Here is a 21,527-nt window from a genome sequence, read left to right as displayed (position 1 = left end):
AATACTAAATTCTACTTCCATGCTATATCCCTCAAAGGGAAATTTGTCAATACATAAGTTGGGACTGGGTTTTCCACTTACTGGATAATTTTCTGCAGTAATAATGTTTCTGGTCACTTTGCATCAAAGACAAATTTGTTTTGATTTTTTCATAAAACATCTTTAGAAATACCTGTGCCTATTAACTACGCCACCCAATTCCATGTTCAGCAATGTTGTCAATATCATTCTCCAGAAGTCATCTCATTTTGGAATAGTTCGATTAGTGCTAAATTAAGAGAGCTAAAATTGTCTTAGGGTGGGACTTGCGAATGATGAATGCTTTGAGAGTCTTAATTGATTGGCAGCTGTCACCTGTGATAGAACTGGAACCACGGGACGAGCAGCTTGACAGATTGCTTCTTTTGTCCTTGGGGTGTACTTAACGTTCTTCATTTGTGGCTAGTGAACTATGGGCTCTCTGCTCTTGTGAGCTTCTGGCCTTGGGAAAACTCAGGTCTACAATCAAAAAGCATTAACAAAATGGCTATCTCTACTGTTGAACACGGTAATGACAAACTGGTGATGGCTTTTAGGTGAGAAGGGATGAAAAGGTCATGCAGTCTCACAGATCTAACAGATGGCAGTGTGACTGGCCAAAATGCCTTCCTGACTTGACTCCCTGGGTTGTAATTTTCAAGCAGAGGGCTTTGCTATTACTCACAGTGCTTCTATAGGCTTCATAAAAATCCCCAAGATAAGAAAGGACACAGCTCTATTAGCCTAAATCAGCACCAAATCTGGATGGAAAACCAGGACAACGCTTAGCCATGCAGAGGCTCTGGCACCAAGGATCCTTCCATACCACTCAAGTATGTTTATAGTCAACCAGCATGGGCACAAAAAGGAGGAAGAATCTACTCCATCTCTTTTCAGTTTTGTTTTTCAATGTGTGTGTGTGTGTGTGTGTGTGTGTGTGTGTGTGTGTGTCTGTCTGTCTGTCTTCAATTGCAAAACAAGAAAATTCACTTTAATCCAAAGTCTATGTGAAATTAATTTGATGTCAATAATCAGACATTTAAAAACAAGTCTAGCCAGGCAGTGGTGGCACACACCTTTAAATCCAGAACATGAGAGGCAGAGGCAGGCAGAATTCCAGGTTCAGAGACAGCCTGCTTTACAGAGTGAAGCTAAAGCGAAGACAGCTAAAGCTACACAGAAAAACCCTGCCTCAAAAACAAAACAATGTCTAAACATTATTTAATAGAATATACAACCAAAATACAGTAATTCTCCACTCCAGGCAATTTTGCACCCAAGGAGCCTTTTCCAATGTCTAAAGAGAATAGACTCTAAAAGAATTTGTTTCACCGACTTTAATATGTGAAGCCTATCTGTAAATAGTGGCCAAAAAGTCACTTTAATTGTCTTTTCTCTCCTGTAGAAGTAATTTATTTCATAGAAAGAGAATTATGACCATGAGTTTTGACTGAGTCTACCAGGTATGAGTTCCCTTCTGTGTAACAGATTTCAAAACAATCAGAGAGTGGGTGATTATTCTCATAAATAGTCTTGCCACCATTGCATCAATGGGCACATCGTGTCTGGCAGGTCAGTATTGCCACAGACAGGGTTCTGGATAAAACTATTTATGCCTTTTCTCCCCCAATAGCCTTCACAGCTGTTGCTGTTATAAGAAATAAATGTTTCTTGGTCAGAAAGATCTGTCTTTCTAGGTACGACAACCAAAGTGTGGGTGTCTTCAAGCAAGAGTCTTACCATCTAGTTACAAGAGCAATGGCAATAACCTATACTTTTTTGAGTGCCTCTGGGTTTTCCTGACCAATAATTTATAGGGAGATAACCTGTGCCTTGGGTAACACAGGTTTTCATTTAAAACTCATGTCCTCTGGGGAAAGCATTTTTATGTCTGTGTGTTTTCTCTGTTTAAACTCCAGGATAGATATATCCTGGAACTCCCTCCCTAGACCAGGCTGGCCTCAAACTCAGAGATCCACATGCCTTTTCCTGCTGAGTGCTGGGCTTAAAGGCATGTGCCACCACTGCCGGGATTTTGGTTATACTTTTAAATTCATTTTCAAACTAATATAGTGGGTTTCTTAAGCGTTCTTCATATACTCTTAATTTGGTTAACACGGCCCTTATCCCTCCGTCCCCTTACCCACTGCTCTCATCCCTGCTTAAGTCTTTGGCTGGTAATATATGCACCCACCCACCCTCCCAATTGTTATATATAACATGTGTTCCAAAATCCACACTTATTATATTTTGTATTGGGGTTCAAGATCATGGGTTCCCAAGCAGCTTCATGCACATTCTACCTTAGCTGACATTTCCTCTCCCCCTCCTTTCTCCATCCCCTTTCAAAGCCTTATGTGACTGTGATGACCATAATTCTATAAATACACTACTAAGTCAAAAATAAGAATTGTATACTCTGGCTAAGGCAAAATGTTGCTCGTAGAAGTGTGGTTTGAATTCATATACTTTCTTCATCCCATGCCAGCCAGATTGAAGCTTGTCACATGAGTGGCTGCCATTTGGTAGTTACCTGCTGTGCACTAGGGCCTGTGCCACACATCCAGTGTGCCCTGTGTGGAGCCCCAGAGCCATCCTGCTGAACAGGAATCTTATTCCTGAAAACCAGGTTCAGATAACAGGTGCCAGCCCCAAAGTGTCAGAATCCCTAAGATTTGGACTCAGGAAGACTTTAGTGTTCAGCCACAGTATATCAAGGTCTCTACTAAAGTAAAATCTAGGAGTATAAAAGGATTTTTTATGTGGTTTTTATGTTTTTTTGTTTGAGCCATATCTAATGCTCAACTTTCCAAACAGATTTAAAATGCCACTGCAATCACACCTTAATCCCTCCTTTATAGCTGTGCCACAAAAGCATTCATAGAGGGGGTAAAATGTTACCATGCTTGGGATTTACCTCAGGTCAAGTTCTTTCTAACATCGTGGTCAATGTCCATATATGTATGTGAAGGCTTTGTCAGAGCATAGAAACAAAATGTTTAGTGTAAACAGAGCCTATGTGCTCTCAGAAACTTTCCTCACCACCTCTCTCTCTCTTTCTCTCTCTCTCTCTCTTTCTCCCTCTCTTCCTTTCTCTCTTTCTCTCTCCCCGTGTGTGTGTGTGTGTGTGTGTGTGTGTGTGTGTGTGTGTAGAAAGATAGAAGGGACTCAAGAGAGGAAAGAGGGAGGGGCAGAGAGGGATAAAGGAAGGGAGGGAATGAGGGAGGGACACAGAGAGAGAGAGAGAGAGAGAGAGAGAGAGAGAGAGAGAGAGAGAGAGAGAGAGCTGCCTTATAGCTGCTAAGACTGCAGACAGAAATAGCACAACCACTGTGAGCTGTGCGCGACTCATCTCATCCAAGACCACGTTTTATCTTTCATTAATCAGTTGCTCAGAAAGAAGGAAATGACATCTGGTCCATTCTTCTTCTGCATCTTCATTATTGGAAAATATTGTGAGTATGTTCGGTGTCTAATTTTATGTGCCTTAGTGCTTTGTGAAATAGTCTCAAGTACAAATGTTCATTCCTTACATTCATGCTTTTAACCTAAAATGCATGCTCTGATAAAAATTGCAAACTCACTTTAGAATCACTCTTCTTAGGATATTTCTGATATTTGTACTGGAATATTTTGTCATAGTCAAAAGTTAAGCAAAACTAACATATTTTATAAGCCTATGCTTTATTACAGACAACTTTTATCACTGATAAAATTTAATATTTAAAGAGAGTCTGTAAGTTCTGTGCAAAGACTATGCCCGTTGCTCTACCCCAGAGTGGTCCTAATATTTGTTTGTTTATTTCGATGTGGTTGAAGCACATTACCATCCTGTGAGGTGCTGTCTGGGTGGACATCCACACAGAGATGTAGCCATGTAACTCTTTTGCCAGGTTTTTGCCTTGTTCCTTGAAAGAAAAGCAAGGGAAAGCATGAAGAAATGTAAAGCACAGGGACTCAAGAAAATAAAAAGTCATTTTACTTTTATTATAATGGCAAATTTCCTTTGTATATTAAGCCATGGTTTTTTTTTAATCTTATTTAAAATTTAAGGGGAAGGGTTGTTATACATTATACATCATTAAATTGTCTCTCTGAGTTAAGAAAACATGTATGCTTGTTATAACAATGAAATAATCCTACCCCAGATCAGAATGAAAGTTTCTAAGTCTCTTTAATACATTAGGATTGCAGGGGAAGGGGGGTTGTGAGTGTCATCAAATTTAAAACACAAGCATGTTTATATTCTCTCTCTCAAATTCTACAAACATGGTGTTTATACTGAGATATTCTACTGAATTTCTCAGGGTCACAGTCCATCTTGAATCTCTTAATTCTGATAGCATCTATTTTGATGATTTTTTTTCTTTTTCCCTCTGACCACAGTACAACTAAATAGTTAAAGATTGAGACAATTTCAAAACTAGAGAAATAACCCAGAATCCCTGAGACTATTCGGCTCCTAATTTTCTATATCTCAATCTTAACTGTGACATTCATACTTTATCTAAAGTAAGAAAATCTCAAACTGCAAATCATAATAAAAGACTGGGTCTTTCTAATTATAATTCAGTATTTAAGGTATCAGGGCTATAAATACACACACACACACACACACACACACACACACGAGCTATACCTGAGCTTTTGACATTTGCAGCAAAAGCTCTTTGAAATTAATGATCAATTTCAACATTTCCTATTCAATCTCAAGGAGGTGCATAGATTGAGAGACCCAAAAGAATATTCTACAACAGATGATCTAGTAGGAAGAACTTAAGATGTATATAAAAAGTGTTCAGAGCAGGATAAGAAGGAATGTTGACTGATGTGATACCAAAGATGCTCCAGGCTATAAGAATTCCTCGTGTTAAATTAATTTCTTAATGTATTTTTTTTTTAGAAAGGGTTTCCTTGTGTAGCCTTGGCTGTCCTAGAACTCACTCTATAGGCTAGGTTAGCCTTGAACTCACAGAGTTTTACCTGACTCTGTCTCCTGAGTGCTGGAATTAAAGGCATGCATCACTACTGCCCTGCAATAAATTTTCATAATCAAAACTTTGAAAGTGATAAGGATGATGATAATGCCAGAACCATCCTTTTACATTGAAGTTCTCTTTAGGTTTAAAAAAGAAAATCAAAAACAAAACAAAACATAAAACAGTGTAAATAGTTGCATAGTTGTACGTTCCAAATTCTTAACATTCTATGCTTTACACTGGGGTGAGGGCAACTTGGTAACACAGAGATGAGCAGTAGAATTCTAGACTACTGTAATATCTGGGCAACTGGGGGGAACTTTTGCAGAATCCACCAAATAATAACTCATAATAAGCTCAGTCCACCTTTATTGTAGCCCATCACTCGACTCTATCTAAGTTTCTGTGCATACAGCAAAGGATATCAGCAAAGGCCATCAACAGCCACACATCGGGCCAGGCTGCTCACCCTCCAGTGCTGCCCTGAGCTGTGGATTCTATGCTCTATTTGCTGGGTTTGTTTTGTTTGCCTTGTTTGGTTGTTGTATTGTGTTATGCTATACTATATTGTGGTGTGGTGTTGTGCAGTGTTGTGCTTGGGTGTTTTGGGTTGATCCTGACCTCTGGTACTTTGGAAAGGTGACGTGATATCAAGGAAGACACCATCTGACCATGTGCAGATGTGGAGCTAAGTCCTTGTTCCATGATTCTCAGCAGTTAACTTACCATCATTGAACCTTAATTTGTGAAAATCTGAACCAAATAGTTTATCCTGTCTACTTCCCAGGGCCCATGTGTTCAGGGTTTGCTAGGAAAGAAAATTAAATCTTCACAATGACAATCATGTAGAAACAATTCAGCAAGACCCAAGGATATTATGTGCCTTGTTACAGGGCTCACACTAATAAATGTCAAGATTTGAGTGATTTGGATTCATGCTTTTTCCCATGAACAGTGATTACCCCCAGCAGGGGTGGCACAAATAACTGGGCCTTGAAAACAGCAAAATTCCTTATAGACGTAGGGCTATTAGTCATGTGTTAGCCCAAAACACAAGTGAATTCCAGAAAGCACAGGCATAGGATAAAGTGTAACTGCAGCTCCAGCCTTGCTCTGAAGGGACAGAGTGGCCACAGCAGAGCCTTAACCCAGAATTGCCATTCAGTGACACACCAAAGATGATGTGGGCCTGAAGACCTGGTCTTTTATCCTTCACTCCTCTACCCATAGCCATGAGTCATAAGACACCAAAGCTAATCTGTAGTTTAATACTAATCTAGTTATGTAAGGTTATGCCGTCAGAGGAAGCTGGGCAAGGGCCGGGGACCCCACTGTGGTATTTTCCCAAGTTCCTGTCAGTCTATGGTTATTTCAGAATTAACACGTTTTAAAAACATCCTCAGAATGTGTTGTGTCATAAGTCCTTTTCAGAGATTTTTTTTTTACTTATTAAATAATATCTCAAGCAAAATAAGCATTTTTATGTAATACTTTAGGTAGGAGGAAAACAAGAGAGGGAAGTAGAGGTCCTCAGAAACAAGGCTGATCCACTTCAGAATTTCTAAAGGATTAGCTCAGATGCTGAGAGCTCAAGCTGCCGAACCCCATGGAGCCTTAGCAGAGGACTGCCTGGTCTTTGCCCTAGAGCCATCCCCTGCTCAATGTAACTTCTTACCTTCTCTCTAAGTGGTATTTTCCAAAGTCCTTGTCAGTCTACAGTCTAAAGACAGACATCACACAAAAGCCACACAACCTTGATGAAGACATTAAAACAGACACGCATGGACATATTTACCCATGTCCAAATTTGGGAGAATAAATTTACCAATGCACACAGACTACAGGATATAAGATGTTCTAAGTCAATTTTGTGAAGGTTGGTTTGCTAAGGTTTGAACTATTCCTACTCTGAAGTTGGACTCAGATTTTTAAGTTTCAACCAGATAAAAAAATTAATAAATCTGTATAAATACATTACCATCTGAAGAAAGGGTAACAAATTGTGTCTGTGAAGTGAGTAGGCACTCAAGCATAATCTCACACAAGAAACAAACTTGTTCGACTAACGTGCCTGTCGGTGGGTAGTTCAGTTAACTTTGCTCTTTTCCTTCTTTTATTTCTTTTTCATTTTCTCTTTCTTTTCTTTTTCTTTTTTTCTTTCTTTTTATTTTTTTTTTGTTTGTTTTTTGTTTGTTTGTTTTTCGAGAGTCAGGGTTTCTCTGTATAGCCCTGGCTGTCCTGGAACTCACTTTGTAGACCAGGCTGGCCTCGAACTCAGAAATCCGCCTGCCTCTGCCTCCCGAGTGCTGGGATTAAAGGCATGTGCCACCACTGCCCAGCTTTCTTTTCTTTTCTTTTCTTTTTTTTAAAAAAAGGTTATTAGCATTTCAACAACTTAATTTTTAGCTTTGTGGTAATAGTTTTTATTTTTTCCAGTTGCTGTGTGCTTTCCATGAACAAGGAGTCATGTTAAATGTCCACAAACATCTCATGTTCCCCCATTACTTATGAGATGTCCAGTCCTACCTTAAAGTAGAAAACAGAAAATGTGGGATTCTCTCCAATACATCCTTGGCTCTACTTTCTAAAAAGTGTTGCAAAAGAGACCTGAATCCAAGTCTGTCTCCTTAACAACACTCTTCCAGCAAAGTGTGACTTGGTTCTAATGCTTCCAAAATAACAGTATCTTAGAATGGAAAGGTACTTTTCAGACACCCTGATCTGGCTCACTTGATCACAAGTGTCACACATATTAGGTAGTGCCCACTTCAGAACCTGAGCTGCCCAGGATCTCAAAGCCAGAAATCCAGGTTTTCTACCACGTAGGATAAGGTCAGGCCAGTTCACCCTCAGTGACCACACATCTCTTCTTCCAGATGGGTGCGAGGCTCTATATACCAATTAATGCATACCAGTAACGAATGGATTAGGATACATATATCAACAACTTGTTTTTGACCATACAGCAAGTACCTGTCAACATTAACTTAATTCCTGTGTCAACTCCCTCGTCCCTCCTTCCTCCCTGGCTATGCCCTCCCTCACTGGCTCCACAGCCCTGGGAGCCCCATCTCTTTCCTGATGTAGAGAGATCCAAAGCCATCTCTTCCTCTTCCTGTTTCCAGCTCCAGGAACTGCCCTGATCTGAACACCCAGAATCCACCCTTGACACCAGGAATCCCTTTTCTTCTTTGCTCATAGACAACAGCAAGTTATACAAACTTAAGATTTAGGTTTTGATCTCCAACATCATACACACACACACACACACACACACACACACACACACACACACACAATCAAGTAACAAGAAGAGGACAATATAAAGCATTCTCTTCTCTCCTTTGTGTTAAAAAATGATATTTTCTTGTTAAATTGTTATGTTCTATAGTATTGTGTCTATCGTGAAATGGATTTCATTTCATAATTGGTTCAATATTTATCTGAGTTAACTGAAGTCCCTCGTTTCCTCACATTTCTATAATAATGAATATATCTTCTGGAAATAATTAAAAACCTCCTGAGAGCTCATCATTGAGAAGAGGGCTTGCAGAACTCTCTCACTGGCTGTCTGGGGCCATGCAGCGCCCCAACCTCTGGCTGTGGCACCTGTCCCTTCCTGCCTGTCTCCCCACATGGTTCTCCAGGACTCCCCAAATCCTATCTCAGGAAAGGCAGTATTCATGCAACAGTGTAGAACTCTGGCCCCAGCCTGTTCCCAAATTCAGTTGCACATACACCTTTAGTCAGGGTGCCCAGTGAAAGCCAAAAGTCACCCTCATGATTAACTACAGAAAGGGGCAGCAGAGGCTCTGGCCCATTCTTCAGAGGTGAGATTTGCTGTTTTTTAAAGGTAGTCAGCATTTAAAGTGATTAGATGGGTTCGTTAGAGAATGTGTGGGCACTTGAACTGAGAGTCTGCATAGCTATGAACAATTTTGCTGATTATAGCATCTTGTTACATGGAGGTCTCCTAATCATCTTTTCCCTGGACTCTCATTTGATTCACTTAAGAAGAAATAATGTGAGGATTCCTTCCTTGCTGTCTGGAGCCTAAATCTCAAGTGAACCTTAGGCGATTTCATAAGTAATTTTTTTTTTAATTTCAGTTTTATAAAAGTAAAGCTTCTTTGAGATGGGCAGAAAGAGAATGCTTTCAGAGGATAACACTCATCTCTGACACAGAAAGGGGTTAAGGCTTTTTCTCTTCATTATCTTGGCTCACTTCTAAACATGGCTCTCCAGTTGCATACACGGCCCATAAAGGACAGGAAATAACAAAAGGGCAGAATATTGCCTAAAAATAGAAATAATATAGACTGAAGTTATTAAATCCTAGCCTCAAATGTTAAGACTTAGCCAATAGGCTACCCTAATGTAGTCACTCGTCTTGCACCTGCCTGGTAAAGAAACACTTCAAACCTTTCTCACAGCCAATGAGAAAGGCTCTGGTTCAACCTCCCCAGTGCCATATTTACAGTCAGACCTTTGATGGAAATGGCAGCTCTGTTCTCCAATTCCCCGAGTCACTAGTTTTCCCAGTTTCAGTAGTTGCATGCGCACTGAGCTCCCGTGTATCCCAGTTCTCCCGTGTATCCCAGTTCTCCCAGGGCCTTCCTTCCTGCAGAAAGAATGCCACCTCCTGCCCTCCCACTTGTTCTGGTACCACACAGTTAGGACAACAGAGGTACTGCTGATTCACAGCATCACCGTAAACCCACTCTGGTCCTCTAGTTGCCTTTCCAGCCCTGTTTGCAGAGGTAGGTAATGTGCTTTCTCTTTTATACAGAGTAAAAGTGCTTGAGGAGCATGTAATGAGCCATCATTGTGCTGGAAAGCCACCTCAGGTTTTAACAAGCCATGGCTTGCTACATTGTTAATCCTACAGTGGTAGTCGACTATGCATTCAGAGGCACCTGACTTCTTATTCATTATACAGGGTAAGACTGTCATTGCACTTGAGATACAAGCTTTGGGATAAAATGGGCACTTGAAAACCTAGCTGTTATCCCAGGCTACTTTCTAGCCTCCTCCACTTTGTTTCTTCTGTGAGTTCTGTCCCTCCTCGTTTCTCCCCAACATGGACTCTGCTGGCTGTTGCGTGTGCTTGTACTTTTCCTTTGCCACCTCCAGGAAGCCCAGATTATGGGTGTTAAAAGGATCAGACATGTCTTCTTGTTCCTGTAGTGTTGGCTTCTCCTCTCTGTCTCAACTTGTCACTGTTTTCTTTAGTCTTGCTGTGACTCCTAACAAAGTATCCACAGTGATGTGTTTTCCTCAGTTGATTCCAAAACCTGCTCATCTCATACATTCAAAATTCACAGAAGAGTTGTGTGACACATACCTACAGCTACACACACACACACAAAATACACACACACATCCTCACAGACATATATACACACATACCCCACACACACTCACATACACACATACACGTTATCAGAATTCATAAACATTGGGGCTAAGTTGGTTCCACCATCTTTCCTAAACATATAAGGAAGCTATTATCCTTCAGGTTTCTGTAGCTTCACCCATATAAACAGATAAACTTGACTTCATGGGTTTGAAATTAAAATGTTATGGGATAAAAATGAATATGAGCTTACAGATCTTAATAAAAAACTGTACATGTCTTGATCTACTTAGATCAAATAAGCTGTCATGTAGTGATTTCCTGAGAGTTTCCATCCAGGCCACATATATTTGATATGTTAATGAAAGCAGCTGATCAAGTTCTCGGTGCATCAAGCACTCGCTTCAGGCACTGAGCACAAATCTCTGTCCCCATGTCCCCTCACAAATCCTGGCCCTTTGCCTTTCTGTCACATTCTCTTCTCATTCATTGCTGCTATTTTATTTGTTATGGCTTCTTGGCTGTGAATGCTTTAATGTGTTTTCCCAAAGTGGACTGTTAATGCTTGGTGCATTTTGAATGGTCCAGAAGATTGGCTGGGCATTTTTACTTTCCCAGTTGTGGCTAATTTGTTAGAAATTGCAAATGGCCTGGTGGTATATAAATATTTCTACTTTCTCACACATTTCAAACTTAGGAAGATGATGTGGATCAGGCATGCTTTCTGCCAGCTTCTCCTAATCTCTCCTCTTTGTGTTAAGGTCCAAAGAAGTTGCCAGTGGCTCAGTTAAATTTATTTTTTTATTTCTGCTCTTCTGACTGTAGTTCTTACCCCTGACCTTGTAAGCTAACAGCCCAATTTAAGTCTGTGAAAAAGAGATTGATTTCATTTTTGGTTTCAACAATATTCCGGACAGCTGAATTCACCGCAGTCCTGGCCAGAGCAATGTAGTAGCATTTGGTCACCAAATCCACTTTAATGTGGAAAGATGCACTCTCTACTTCTGAGCGGCTCTTGGGTATCTGCTTAGTTTTTGTGCTGACATGTAGAGCAGGTCCGAAATTACTCTCAGTATTTAGTAAGTAGGAAGAGGTGCATGCACACACAAAAAGAATTAGAGAGTCTTATTGTTCCCTTAATCAATAATAGAGAAATTCAAATAGACACAAACTTGACTTACTAAAGCATGAAGAGAGAGATAGACCAGTGCCAGATGCCATCCTTATTACATCCCCCTATGTTTAGCTATAACGTAGTCACACACACACACACACACACACACACACACACACACACACACACAAAACCCTGAAGAGATAAGAATGGATGAATGAATAAGTATGGTACTGATGAAGGAAACTGAAATTGAGCAAGAAAGTGAACTATGGAAGGAAGGAGAAATGAAGAATGCAGAAATGAGTAAAGACAACTGATATTTTGAGCAGTTGTAGGCACAGAGAACGCCCCAGGGTATAAAAGAAGGCCTCATGGCAGTCCAAGACTCAGAGCCAGAGTGGGTACTAAACAAGGAATACACACACGTTGGAGAGGATGTTAGTACAACTGTTACTCCATGTCCTTCCCCACCCAGAATGACATATCTCCTCCAACAAGGCCACACTTTTTTTTTTTTTTTTGTATTTTCGAGGCTGGGTTTCTCTGTGTAGCCCTGGCTGTCTGAACTCACTTTGTAGACCAGGCTGAAGGCCACACCACCTATGTCTTCCCAAACATTTCCACTAACTGGGGAATGTGGGTCCGTTCAGGGCTTTGAGGACACGGGAAGTTTTGACTGCGAATTCCCCCATGCTGGAGCCAGGTGGGCGTTGGACTACAGGAAGCTGCAGGATCCTGCTCTGGGGGCTGGGGAGGGCAGTCTGAGGTCTCCAGGGACTGCTGGAGCTGACTTGAGGGTCCCCAGGTCTGCAGAGAGGTCGGGACCGTCTGATTCTCAGACTCTTGGGCACCCAGGTACTGCTAGGAGCCACGGATGAGCTAAGAATGAAGTGGGGGCCCCCGTGGGCTGAGTCTAGCCCAGGCTGAAATGGAAAAGAGAGGAGCTCTGGCTGGGTCCCTCAGGGAGGAGTTCTTGGCTTGTCCAGGGGGTGGCTTGGCTTGGTGGAGGCCATGGCTGGGAGCACTGAGAGGTCTTCTGCAGGAGACTAGATGCAGCTTTCTAGACGATTCCGTTGCTCCCCATGGTGGATCCCAATGAAAAGAGACAGTCCAGGGTTTTAAGGCGTTGTTTATTGTCATGGTGGAGAGTTGTGATGAGAAAACCTTACCCCACTTTCTCAGGGTGGGCCTGAGGTTAAATACATTTTGCAGGGCAGAGTGCGTAATTAGCTAAGACCTTTACGCCTTTAGGAACCTCATTAAAATGGATATCTGTCTTGAGGCTACGTGATTGGTGGTCATGTCCACTACCTGTGGAGGGGCTTGGGGCATTGGCATTACGTGACTGATGGCCACAGAATTATGGGAAGCTCCTGCCTCATGTCAGGGGCCTGGTGTCCAGAAGCGTGGCAAAATGCCTACTGTCCCTTGCAGGGTCACCTGTAGGGTCACTGGGGTTTCAAACCTAGCTCAACCAGAAACCGGGCTGCCTTTCACAGTCCCACAGGGGGCCAAGCATCCAATATATATAATCTTATGGAGACCATTCTCATTCAAATCACCACAGTTGTCCAAAACTGGCTCCCTTTGCTTTATCTTTGTTTACAGCTACCTGCTTTGCATGTAAATTTTATTTTCAATTCCCATTCCCCCGTTTCTGCGTCAGTTTTACTTTGGTATTGTGTGGATTACAATGTCAGGAAGACCTTGGGAGGAGGCATTATTTCACGGGCTCACGTGTTCAGGTGGTTCAGCCCATAGGTGCTTGGTCCCCTGTGCTTGGACGGGATACCATAGGAATGGGACTGTGTATCAGAGCTGCTTCATCGCATCCTTTCAGTCAGCAAGCAGAGATTTAAAAGACTGAATTCCCAGGATAAACTTCAAAGTTCTCCTGTGACATACTTCCTCCAGCCCTGCCTCCCAACACTTCAACAGCCTCCCCCAATAATACCAACACCTGAGGACCAAGCCTCTAAAACACAAACCCAGGGAAGGGCGTTTCATATTGACACCATAAAGAAAACAACATGTGCATTTTATATGCTTTTTCCTTTTTTCTAACAATACTATTCACAGTATTATAAAAATAAAATAGCAAAATACAGAAATGTTACTCTAAATATAGAAAAATCCTAATGGCCAAGGTTTATTAACTTTATTATACAATTTTTTCCAATGAAGTCCCTAAAGCAGTAAGATGCGCAATCCATAATTGGAAGGAGCAAAGAATGATCTGATATGGTAATCTCCTTTCGCTTGGAAGCTGAGCTCTCTGATTAGTCACCGAGGAATGTATTCTACTTTAACATTTGCACTGGGGAAATCACAGCAAGTTTTTAATATGAGTTTTAATATTCTTTATTCTATGTACTTAAGTACACAGACGTGCTAGGTCAATGTCACTGCACTTTGGTTGTTGGTGTGAACTATCGACCTTACTAAAGTTGTAGTACAGCCAGATACATTATTGAAGTTCTAGTTAAAGGACAACGCAAGTAATCTTTAGTTAAACCATGGAAGGTAGTTTAGCCTTGTCTCTCCTAATGCAAGACACAGTTTCAGAGAGATATGTGAACTTGTATAGGTCAAAGGCTCACAAAAATCCTCAGAGTTGAACTCCGAATTCCCAAGTTGGGTGTTTCTTTCTGTTCACCATGCTAACCCCAAAGCCATGCTGTCCAGTTATATGCATGATCTGTCTTTTGTTCGGCCAGTACTCCTGTTCCCATATACAGATGAGCAAGCTGATCCAGCCAGCTTCAGTCAGTTCAGATCTGCCAGGTATTACTCCCCCAGAAGGAGGAGGACGCTACACGAATAGCAGTGGTATAGCATTTTCAAAGTTTCCGGGACAGGGAGGGGCACGGCAGATGTAGGAGATGACAAGTGGCTTATGAAAGGCTGAAACACAAGCTTGAAGAAAGCGGGAGAGGATTGTCGCATACCAGATCGTGAAGGCCTCTGACCACCACGCTCCGGAATTTGGACTGCAGTAAATATTTGAAACAGAAGGTTTTCACAGAATGGTATCAGGAAATGTTTGCCTTAGGAAGTGGCTCTTGTGAGTGAAGAGAAAAATGGGCTAGAATGGGAAGCCCTTACAGACTCCTTGAAAGAGGCATGGCGGCTTCACTGAGTCACTGGAAAAGTAGATCAACCTACTCGTTTGCTGGTCTTACATTTTCGTAGGGCCTCTTTATGTTTTTAATGTATTTTCCTCCTGTAAGAGCGGGATGTAATTGGCCTTGAAAGCTGAAGCTGCACCATTCGAAATGTGCCAGGAACACTCTCACTCTGCACAGTTTTTAATTTCCATAAAAGCTGTATAACTGTAATCATGCGAACTAATTTGTTTGAAGGAAATCTTCAAAATAAAAAAAGGCATCATATAATTCTTACAAGAAATTAATAATGTAGCCAAAGTCTATCTGAAAACAACCTTTTTGTGAATACAGCATACGTTATATGACATTGACTATAGCTTCTGATGTGACTGGACAAAAATACAGATTCATTAGAAGATGTCTGAGCTGCTTCGATATGTTTATGAAGATTAGGGTCTCGCCTTCAGCTGAACCAAGCCATGCTCCTCTAGTGGGTAAACTGCTTGCTGATATGAATGAAAGACACACTTGCAAATTGTGTGCAGGATCTCAAAATGACACAACCAGTAATAAAGTTCACACAGGCAGGCTAAGGAAATTTCCTAAATGGGGAATACACCATTTTACCATTTCTTATAAATAGTACATAACTGTCGTAGCTACTTTTCTTTTTCTGTGTTAAAATACCATGGCATTCCAGAGGATTAGAGTCCATGATGGTGGAGCAAACACAGCAGGTGGCTGGCAGATGGGGCAGCAGTTGAGAGCTCTCATCTCACTCCAACAGGAAGCAGAGAGAGCTAACTGGAAATGGCTGGAGTCCTTTGAAACCTCAAAGCCCACTGTCTTTGTTACCTTTCTACTGTCGTGAGACACTGTGACCAAGGCAACTTATAAAAGGGTTTATTGGGGCTTGCAGTTTCAGAAGATGAACCCAGGAACATCAAGACCAGGAAGATGGCCAAGAATGAGCAGGCACGGTGCTGGAGCACTAGCCGAGGGCCTAATCCTCAAACACAAGCTTGAGGCAGAGATGGAAAGAGGAGAAGAGGGGTGGAGAGAGAGGGAGATAGAGAGAGTACGTACAAGCTGTCTGGGGAGTATGTGGGCTTTTGAAACCTAAAGGTCCACACTTGGTGGCACACATCAAGGCCATAGCCCCTAATTCTTCCCAAACAGTTCTACCAACTAGGGTGAAACTATTCAAATATATGACCCTATGAAAACCATTCTCTTTCAAACCACCACACCCACCCACAGTAACACATTTTCTTTGCCAGCAAGGCCATACCTCTGAATCCTCCCTGAACAACCAACAACTAGGGATCATGAGCCTTGAATACTGAGACCAGGGCATATCTCATAACCACAAGTACTACTCTAATTTATAGGAACCACGCTAATCCAGAAAAACTGTGTTTTGTTCCCTTGATGTTCTTAACTCTAAAATCCAGTCCCTCTGGGATTTTTAGCCATCGTTTGATGACAGCCACAACTGTGGTGAAGCCATGACTGGCTTTATTCAAAAGCTCATCAGAATTTAAAATACTTCATTTTTATCTCTTTTCCACCCTTATCTTCCCTTTACTCATCCTCCATGAATACTACAGAGAACTTCACAGCGCAGTTGTCAAGTTCTGTCCTAAATGCTTCAAGTGCACAAATACTCACCTGTTCATGTTCCCTTCCTTCAACTCTGAGTTTACTACAGTATGCCTACCACCAATGAAGTCATTTAAAAAAATCATTCGGGGACAACTCCACAAAGGCCCTTCACCTATAGGAATGTACATTCTAGAAGTGATACTTAACAGAAGGTAGACTGACTGTCTTAATTTCATTTCCTGTCGCTGTTATAAAATATCCTAACAAAAGCAACTTAAGGGTGAAGAGGCTTCTCTGACTCACAATGCTGGGCTGCAATGGCTTGAAAGTCAAGACAGCAGGAACCGGAAGCAGCGGTCACATTCCATGCACAGCCAACCAGAGGATTAATGAACCCACGCTTGTGCTCAGACCCCCCTCTCCTATTCATTCAGTCCAGGGTCAAGCCCATGAAACAGCACCGCCCACATCCAGGAGGGGCCTTCCTCACCTCAATTAACCCAGTGTCATAATAATATCTAAAGAAGGTAATGGATTTCAGTGGGAGGACAAAGGGGGATTTGAACAGGAGAAATGGAGGGATGGACAGGACGTAAATACAGGACATGTATGAAATTCTCAAAACAAAATTTCAACTTCAAGAAAGAAAATTCTTCACATGCATGCCCATTAGTCCGCCTAATCTAGAGAAGTCCTCATTGAGACTCTCTTCCTAGTTTTATCTACATTGTATCAAGCCCAAAATCAAAACTAACCATCATGCTAATAAATAAATTTCCCAATGGTAATAGGTTCTAAAGAAAAGAAACACAATGGAGTAGAACAGTAACTAGCAAGGTATGTAGGGAACGTTAGCTAGAATGATCCTAAACTGTGTCTCACATCCAAGTACTAACCAGGCCTAACCTGCCAAGCTCCAGATCAAGGCAGTATTTTAGCAATCATACAGTCTTTCTAAGGGACCGCTACTTATGAGAAGAACTCCTTGCTCTGTAGGGAGCCAGGTAGCGATAATCCAGATATTCAGACACATGGACTGACTGATTCAAAGACCTGGAAGTGAGACCAAGCTGAGAACCCAGAGTGGACAGTGCTAAAAAGAAGGGGAAAAGAAAGAAGAAAGGAAGCAAGCCAATGGACAGATGTGACCTCTTCATAGATGATACAAGGGTAAAGGTGAGAAGATGGAATGTTACTCTAAGGATAGTAGGGTCCCAGGAGAATTTTGGAATCAGGACACTTTGTGATCCCAGGTTTTAAAGACTCTTTTAGCTGCTGTTTGATGGCCAGGCTGGCAAGAGGCAGAGTAGAAAGCCAGATGCTGAAGAGGAAAAGACTCCTGTTCAGACAGCTTGGTTAGCCACACTTGGAACATGGTAGAGATGGAGAGTTGACACATTAATAACAGTTGTAGACAAAAGTTCTGTGACACTGGACAACCAGGTGAAAGGTGAGAAAAAGAATTGCTTAACCCTAAAAATAAGAGGAGGCAAAATGACTCAGAGGAAAGCCAGTCATTGACCGTAAAGGAGTATGGAGTCAGGCAGTGGTGTCACACTTGTAATCCCAGCACTCCGGTGGCAGAGGCAGGTGGATCTCTGTGAGTGGGAGGCCAGCCTGATCTACAGAGCTGATTCCAGGACAACCAGGGCTATACAGAGAACTACTGTCTTGGAAAAGCAATCTCCTGCCCCACAAAAGAATATGTAGCAATCTAGATCTCCTCTCCCTAATAACTAACTATAGAGGGATGGTGCTGGGCTTACCTACCACAGGTGTGTGTCTAACCCACTTAATGATCTTGTGAGCTGGATACAGATGGGTATTCAGCAGGCAGTCGCACAAAGCAAGGCCAGATGGCAACAGCTGTAACAAAGTACAGCAGAAGGGGAGAAAACAAATCCTCCCTCACTGCTTAACCTGGTGACCTGAATCAGCCACCACCTCCATCCCAAGTGTTACTCTTAATGTGAGGTGGCAGCATGGACAGAGAAAGAAGGCGATGATGCCAGCAACATAAACTGAGTGCTTGCTAGAAGGCATGTTCATTACAGGGCAATCAGAAGAGGCTTGGAGGCGCCTCACAAAGAGCATAAATATTGGCTGGTTCCTGATATATGTTTATAAGACAAGATCAAAGATGTCAATAATCTCTATGTGTGGTAGGAAAGAGGCCCTTTCCTTCCATGTGGACCATATGTGTGACAGCAGGTATTTAACATATGGTCCTTATGTTATGGATGGATGGTTGGTGGGTTGCTGGCCATGGAGCCCCTGAAATGTGATTTTAGTTACAATATAACTAACCAAGAAGTTAAGGCAGGTGGTCAGAGGTAGTCAACATTTGTCCTCAGAAAAAGGCAGCAGCGAGTAGCTCCTTAATCTCCTAAATTCCACGTGACTACACTTAATACCTGGGAGGTATTGAACCTTATTTCTAAAATACACATTTAAGAATCTGTTCAGAGGTTGTAGAGACAGTTTAGAGCTAAAAACACAGCAAAACTGTCCTAAGACTAGTCAGAGGAAAACTGCATGTTGAGTTCTAGCCAACTCTTCCCAATTGCCTCAGTTTACCTTTAGAACTATGGTTCATGGGAGGTCCTGTTTTCCGTGTCCATGGTCTTCGAATTGTTCTCAGCCGATGTTCACTGTGAAACATCATGCATCTCGTCTAGCTTTCAAAATTATTTGTGGAGTGAATGGTGTTTCTGTGTACATGTGTGTACAGATAAACGTGTGCACATGTTTACCAATGCAGAGACAAAAGATCAACGTTGGGTGTCTTCTTCACTCACTCTCCACCTTATTTTTTGAAACAAGGTCTCTCAGTGAACTTGGAATTCGATGATGAGGTGAGGCTGTGAGGACACACTGTCTCTGGCCATCTCCCGCACTGCTGGAGTAACAAGCATAAGCTATCACACCAAGCTTTTTTATGTAAGTGCTGGGAATCCAAACTTAACTCTTCATCCTTGCATGGCAAAATCTTCATTGAGCGGTCTCCACAGCCCACAGCATCATCTCTAAAGCATGGCCCTCTCTAGTCCAGCTACTTGCCTAGGATGTGCAAAGGCTCCAGATTCAAACTCCAGCATTGTAATAGCAATACTAATAATTTAATGATAATTTATTGAAGACACACTCCTTAGGGAAAAAGAAAGTTGTTGCAATGGCTGATCAGGGAGACTTTGACCATAAGGCTAAGTAGTAAACAAAAGGAAGACAGTACCGTTTTGTCTCCTGAACATGAAATAGCATAGATTGGAATGCTGGACGAGACATTAAGAGTAGAAATTAAGTATTAAGTGAAAAGATATTGAGAAGAAATATAACTCAAGTGCCCTTGGTTTCCTGGTTGCTCCAGTAGGATAATTGGTGAAAGTGCCAATTTTCACATCAGAGAGAAGAAATGGAATGAGACTGTTTGGTGGTGTAAGAATGTCATAGCCTGTGACATGTTAGAAATACATAAACACAAAGCACGGAAATCTCAGCTGTTCTGTATTGGAAAATGGGTGCAGTCATGTGTTTATTGAACAAATAGTGAACCCGGATTAATATGTAAGACATCTCACAATTGAAGGGTTTTTTTTCATCCTAAACTCTCAAAAACTGGTTTTTAACATCACAGGCATTAAAAAAGAAAAGAGAAGGTAACTTGTGTTCACTCAGAGTATTTCTGTTCACTCTTTACACAGAGGACTAATAGCCATGAGAATATGTCTTCAGCTGTAGCAGACTCAGATATTAAGAGGTCGTAACTGTAGCGATGATATCAGAGCCAGACAGGTTAATGACCCAACTGGGTGGCTGGAGAAAATACAGGGGAGAAAAGCTAACAAAAGGTGACAGAACTCCACAGGACATAGAATAGAAATCAATTAGGCCTAAAAGCATCCTGGACTACTCCATAAGGTGGATATTCCATTCAGAAAATTGTGGGAACTTCAGAAGTAAAGCTAAGCCAACAGGAGTCTATCAGAGACACTGGTGTGGAACTCTGTCACACATTTCACTGGGTCTGCAACCCTATAGGTGGGACAACAATATGAACTAATCAGTACCCCCAGAGCTCATATCTCTAGCTGCATATGTAGCTCATATCTCTGGGAAGAGGGGCCCCTTGGTATTTCAAACTTTATATGCCCCAGTACAGGGGAATGCCAGGGCCAAGAAGCAGAAGTGGGTGGGTAGGGAAGCAGGGTGGAGGGAGGGTATAGGGAACTTTCCGGATAGCATTTGAAATGTATATAAAGAAAATATCTAATAAAAAAATAAATTAAGTTAAAAAAAAAGATCTTATCTGAAAAAAAAGAAATAAAGATCTAAGTGAAATGGGAAGAGGAGGGGGAAAAAACCTTTTTTTTTCTTTTTTCTTTTTTTAAATTGAAAATTCGTAAATATATTCTGATCGCTGTTTCCACTATCCCATCTCTTCCCATCTTCTCCCCACCTCCCTACCTTTTAAACTTTTGTTTGTTTGGTTGGTTGGTTTGGTTTGGTTTGGTTTTCAAGACAGGGTTTCTCTGTGTAGCCCAGGCTGTCCTGGAACTTACTCTGTAGACCAGGCTGGCCTCGAACTCAGAAATCTGCCTGCCTCTGCCTCCCAAGTGCTGGGATTAAAGACGTGCACCACCACTGCCCAGCTTGACTCTTTATCTTGCCTTCTTGATCTCTCTCTTTAGAAACCACACCTAAAGAGGAAAAAAACGGAGCAAGAAATAAGCATAAACACACCACACATACACGAATACACATAGGAACATAGGATTGGACGTTAAAACACACAAACAGAAGATTAGCTAGATTTTTTTAAATGCCCAAGCAATGTACTATGAGAAAAAACTCAAAAAGTAATAATATTTGTTAGCCATCCACTGCTGGCCATGGGGTCTACCCTTAAGTGTGGTATGTATAACCAGTGAGACTCCCCCGGGAAAAACTAATTTCCCTTAGCAAGATGATATCAATTGGAGACAGCTTTGGGGTTAGGGATGGGGGCTTGTGTCCACTTCCCCTCTAAGTGATGGAACTCTGTCTGACTCGAACCAGTGCAGTCAAGTGCACTGTGCATGCTGCCACCGTCTCTGAGCTCATATGTGTGTCAGTACTATTGTGTCTGGAAAACTCTGCTTCCTTGATGTCATCCATACCCTCTGACTCCTTCAATCTTTCTACTTCTTCTTCCCCATAGATCCCTGAGCCCTAAGGGAGGGTTTGATAGAGACATCCCATTTAGAAGTGAGTGTTCCGAAGTCTCTCACTCTCTGTACATTGTCCATTGTGGGTCTCTGTATTAGTTCCCATCTACTGCAAGGAGTTTCTCTGATGGTGTCATAGCA

At 41.8% G+C, this 21,527-nt stretch overlaps 1 protein-coding gene across 4 annotated transcripts in view; it reads left to right on the top strand.

Moving 5' to 3' along the window:
• The first annotated feature begins 3,267 nt into the window (after window positions 1–3,267).
• The window catches only part of Rxfp1 (relaxin/insulin-like family peptide receptor 1), a 96,352-nt gene continuing 78,092 nt past the window's right edge, over window positions 3,268–21,527 (top strand). For all 4 annotated transcript variants that reach the window (XM_030252661.1, XM_006501629.2, XM_030252662.1 and 1 more), the window contains exon 1: window positions 3,268–3,473. Coding sequence is in view for 2 of the 4 variants with exons in the window: in XM_006501629.2 (XP_006501692.1) it covers window positions 3,425–3,473 (49 nt within the window). In the remaining 2 variants the exon portion in view is untranslated. The remainder of the gene's footprint in view (window positions 3,474–21,527) is intronic.

This window comes from Mus musculus, chromosome 3 (genome assembly GCF_000001635.26).
Source record: "Mus musculus strain C57BL/6J chromosome 3, GRCm38.p6 C57BL/6J".
NCBI classification, from domain to species: Eukaryota; Metazoa; Chordata; class Mammalia; order Rodentia; family Muridae; genus Mus; species Mus musculus.
Note: the sequence above shows the minus strand (reverse complement) of the source record. Positions and strands in the feature narration are given on the sequence as shown.